Source organism: Anarrhichthys ocellatus, unplaced genomic scaffold, assembly GCF_004355925.1.
Source record: "Anarrhichthys ocellatus isolate YVR2014 unplaced genomic scaffold, GSC_Weel_1.0 scaffold16, whole genome shotgun sequence".
Classification (NCBI taxonomy): domain Eukaryota; kingdom Metazoa; phylum Chordata; class Actinopteri; order Perciformes; family Anarhichadidae; genus Anarrhichthys; species Anarrhichthys ocellatus.
This window is the reverse complement of record NW_022280046.1, coordinates 6,520,749-6,525,379: the sequence shown is the minus strand read 5'-3', so window position 1 is coordinate 6,525,379 and position 4,631 is coordinate 6,520,749. Positions and strand designations below refer to the sequence as shown.

At 45.9% G+C, this 4,631-nt stretch overlaps 1 protein-coding gene across 2 annotated transcripts in view; it reads right to left on the bottom strand.

The window, feature by feature from the left end:
* Positions 1-261: 261 nt before the first annotated feature.
* dpysl2b (dihydropyrimidinase like 2b) overlaps positions 262-4,631 on the bottom strand; it is a 23,588-nt gene continuing 19,218 nt past the window's right edge. For both annotated transcript variants that reach the window (XM_031855577.1, XM_031855578.1), the window contains exons 12-14: positions 3,909-4,088; positions 3,633-3,798; positions 262-3,031 (exon numbers count right to left, since the gene is read on the bottom strand). In XM_031855577.1, the coding sequence (XP_031711437.1) occupies positions 2,940-3,031; positions 3,633-3,798; positions 3,909-4,088 (438 nt within the window). In that variant the 3' untranslated portion in view covers positions 262-2,939. The remainder of the gene's footprint in view (positions 3,032-3,632; positions 3,799-3,908; positions 4,089-4,631) is intronic.

Genomic DNA, 4,631 nt, shown 5'->3' with positions numbered 1-4,631 from the left:
GGGCCAGCATTGACAGACGGTTTTTAATGTCCAAGTCAATTCTTTCAGGCCATGGGTGCTGCATCACAGCAACGGCCGTTTGTTGTGTGTGCTTTCAATGAATAAGATTTCTGTTTTTAAGCAGCAGGGGAATCTGGATTCCACGCAACTCGGCACCGGATTATGTAGAAATGGTGCAGAACTGTCCCGGAATAATTATAAAAATGTGTGTGTGTGTGTGTGTGTGTGTGTGTGCAGAGCTGTTCTAGTAGCACCAGGTCAGGAGACGAGTTGCTACGAGCAACCTCCGATCTGACAAGCGTTGCCATGACAAACAAAAAAGCAGAGCCCCGTGTGAGAGCGGAGGGGTCTGTCGCCTCGGCAACAGCCAGAAACAACGACGGAGCCAGGGAGGGAGGGAAGGAATGAAAAGAGGAAAGACGGATAAAGACAAGCTGAAAGGAAGGAGTGACGCGGAAAATAGAAAAATACAAGGAGCGTGCTGTTACTCTCACAAGAGCTATGCTCTAGAAGTGTCTCTTCGTCCCACCGAAGTAGTGGAGCAGGAAGTGTCATAGTGTAGAGCTAAAAGAAGAGAGTGTTAGGAGTGTTTCTCATTAATTAGGAGGATTAAAAAAAGGAAAAGAGGCAACAGCAGTCAGACACACAGGGTCTTATTCCCTACTTCCTGACTTACAGAAACCTCGTTGTGTGATGCACAAGTTGCCGTGGAGATTCCTATCATGTCTCATCTTTGATGGCTTCAGACACGAGCTTCATTCCCCCCGCTTTGGATCCTTTAAAAATAAAACAAAAAAAACACATACCATCCGTAACGCTGACCTTGCCTTCTGTAGGCTTCCAGTTAGATGAGAGGAAGCCTGGAATACTAGGGTTGAAAGCACAAACAGAGTTGGTGTAGTTCGTGTATATATATATATATATATATATATACACACACACATCATATATGTATGCGTGTGAGTGACACAAGCTATTTATGCGCTGCTATAGCGACTAGTAGGACATTAATTCAGGAGAAGGTCTTCATCAGATTAGTCTAAAGAATGCAAAACCAGTCTAAAGCAGAGACTGGTCTTGATCCACATATATTGAACTGGTCCCTGGCGTGGAGCCAGGGTGAGCTTGTTGCTCTGTGTTGAGTCACTGGGAAGAAAAAGGGTCTACAGAGAGAGATGGTGACTGGCTTCCAAGACCTCGTTGGCATAAGGACCAACACAGGAAATCAGTCGCTTGGCTAAATGAAAACCAGATCATGCAACAAAAAAATAAATAAGGAACGTCGAGAGCTCAGCACAGCCCGGAGCAAAGTCACGTCCACACCAGTAAAGAAGTGGTGTACATCCCCCACACATCAACACCGCATACTAGTCAGAAGTACATCAGCTCGTCTACTTTCAAGCGTAAATCAAAAGTGCTCGGCCCTCAGGCGCCTAGTTACAGAATGACACTAAAAAGCAGTTTGACGACAAAGTTAAAAACCCTAAAACATTAGAACATTTCTCAATATCGAACGTTTTTCCGTCTTTACAGGGGCTCCGCCGACAAGGGCGGGCCCTGTGAAAGCGCAAAATCTGGCACCTTAGAATCGGTTTTATCCTGGCTATCTTACATCTTTCTTTTTTTTTCCTCTTTATCTTACATCCTTCACTAACCTTCAATAAGAATAACAAAACAGGAAGAAGAAGAAAAAAAACTATCAGTACAACTTCTGTGGGTTCAGGCACATACAGAGTAGAAAAGAAAAGAGGGGTTTGATGAGTATAAAACAGTCACATTTGGAGGAGAAACATTCTGTATGCAAATACACTGGATAGTGATGGACGGGGATCAGGAGCCTCAACGGCTGTTAATCAAAACCTTCATGGACGGTTAGGATTCTCTGAAGGTTCGCTCAACAGGACGACATTGAGACACCGAAAGGAAAGGTTGCGTTTGAAGCGACAAGCGAGTATAACTTTCTCTTTCCTCCTGAGATCTTTCCTTCCGTTCTCCCACTTATCATCAACCTCCATTTACTACCTGCCAAAGCTCCTCAGCTAAAAAAAAAAAAAAAAAAGCTCTAAGGCAGCTGCCAAATGTGGAATATGGTTTTCTACTTGTGTTCCTACACAAAGCCACAGGTGGGAAAACATGAGATGAGTCAGTGCAGCCAGAGCCTATAATAGAAAGATCGCCGTGTGCAAACCTTAAGGCCGTCCTCCTGGCTAATAATCAATTGATGTTGTGACGGGTGGGGATGCAGTGTAAAGTGAAGCAACAGAAGTGCAACAATAATAATACAAATCACAAATAAGTTGACAGCGTGTTGGCTGAATGAACTGTAAGACTGTTCAGATTCCAAACAAAGCTACCGTTTGGCCTGTTCAAGGAAAGCAAGAAAAGATCAAAACAATACTGGTCTTTGTACCGGTGCGCCATTTAGACTCCTCTCCCAAATGACAAGGGAAGAGTGGAAACACAATGCACATCCTGCATGAAAATGTTCCTCTTCTCTTAGCGGTGTTAATTCAGTTTAGTCTCACTTGACCCCTCTATTAAAACAACAGTCAATCAAACATCAAAAGGACACATGGCAGGGAGAAAATACAGTGTAAAAAAAAAAAAAATGAAATAATGCAGTCAAAAGTTCTCAAATGAGTGTTTTCATTTTTTTCTCTTTTGTCATCATATGAGGCAGACCTTTTTCTTGTTGTCGTTTCTAACGGTGTCCTCTATGATCGGAGGGGGGGGGGGGGGAGGGAGTGGGCCCGTGAAAGCCAGCGAAGGAGGAGGTGGGAGATTGAGGCTGACAGATGGGCCCGGTCAGGTGCTGCGATGGGTTTTCAGCTCCCGGCGTTGTGGAGTGGTTCTCTCGACCCCTCAGCTCCTGTCGACCGTCCGTCCTCCGATCTCTTTCGTTTCCTCCTTAGCGGCCCGTGGGGGGGGGGCGGGGGGCTCTAACCCAGGTTGGTGATGTTGGCCCTGCCGCCCGGTGGCGCCACGATGCGCTGGGTGTTCCGGCGAGGAATGTTGTCGTCAGCCTGAGCACCTGTGACAACCAGAATGGAAATTTGGCTAGAACTATTATGGACTCTGCATTTTAAAAACGTCCACTCTACTCAGATCACGGATGTATGAGTTTGATCTCGAGGGACCACAACAGCCCAGAAGGATAAGCATCACGCAAAAGACGATGGCTAATTTTCCTGGCTAGGTTATCTACTAGTACTGTAAGAAAACCACATCTTGTATACAGTGCATGGTATAAACAGAGCTACTTCCCATCCGTAGTGTAATTTGACCCAGTGGCCAACTGTGGTACTGCAACAAAATGATCCACTGGACCCCAAAAACATTTTCCACACAGTCCGCCCCCATAGAAGAAAACATCTATAAAACTGCTAACAAATGTTAAATAACACTTTCTCTGGGTCTTAACAACTATTGTGATTGGTGACCGTAGCTCCATTTAAATCATCTAATCAAACAGTGATAATAAAAGCTCACCGTTTGGCAGACGATCACACTGCATGCAGAGAAATGAATCGTTTGTTTCTGTGCATAGAGATCAGAGCATTCCTTTAATGTGTATAAACTAGGCTATGCACGGCGTAGTTTTTGTCAGAAGTTGGCGCTACGTCTGCACTCACCGGATAGGCTGAAACCAGACTGGTGCAGGTTACGGACGGGCTGGTTGGGCTGCTTGGCAGGTGAGGTCTTGGCGGAGGAGGAGGGAGTCATGGTTTTGGGGGTGACCGACACCTCGCAGACCGGCCCGTCGTACAGTCCTCTGGGCACGCCCCTCAGCTCAGCCAGCTGCATTTTAGGAAAGAAGACAGACACTCACGTCAGCTAGAATGAAGGAGAAACGTCCCATCCTCTTAACGGGTATGCAGGCGCGTAACGCAGACGCCAGCAGAACGTACCCTGCTGCGAGCTTTTATCCTCTTGTAGACGTAGTCGGGGAAGGGTTTGCGGGCCACGAAGCGTCCCGAGCCCTCAGTGGTGTGGAGGTTCCCTTCCTCCAAGACGATCTTGCCCTGGCTGATCACCACCAGAGGCCCGCCGCGCACCTCCGTGCCCTCAAAGATGTTGTACTCGACAGTCTGCGGAGGGAAGCAAAAAGGAAATTTTAAAAAAAGGGAGGTTAGGTATGAACGTCTGTCAATACGTCAGCAAATACATGCAAATATAAGTAAATCAATCCCCATGTTTTCAAGAGTAAATCGAGGCTCTGACACACAATGCGTGACATTATTTCTTGATGGAAAGGTTTATTATTCATCTCAGGCTTTCTGTTTCTGACTTACGTCTCCAGCTGTAAACTCACTCATGTTTAACAGCAGTCAGTTGGAAAAGGAGGATGACACAGAACAGAAGGGTTCTAAATTATGGATTCTTTTTTGAAATGATTTTGCAGTTGAAAGGAGGTTTATTCTCTTGGCTGGATTTTTGGGAACACGGCAAAAACGTTCTTGAATTGACAAGACAGAATGGTAATGTTTAATTGAAGCGTGCTCCTAAATAGGGTATCTCCGGTAGCTTTTAGGAAAGAGCAGTCATACAGCAGCTTCCACCCCCCCTGTTCTTTCTCTCTCTCTCTCTCACTCTCTCACACACACACACACACACACACACACACACACACA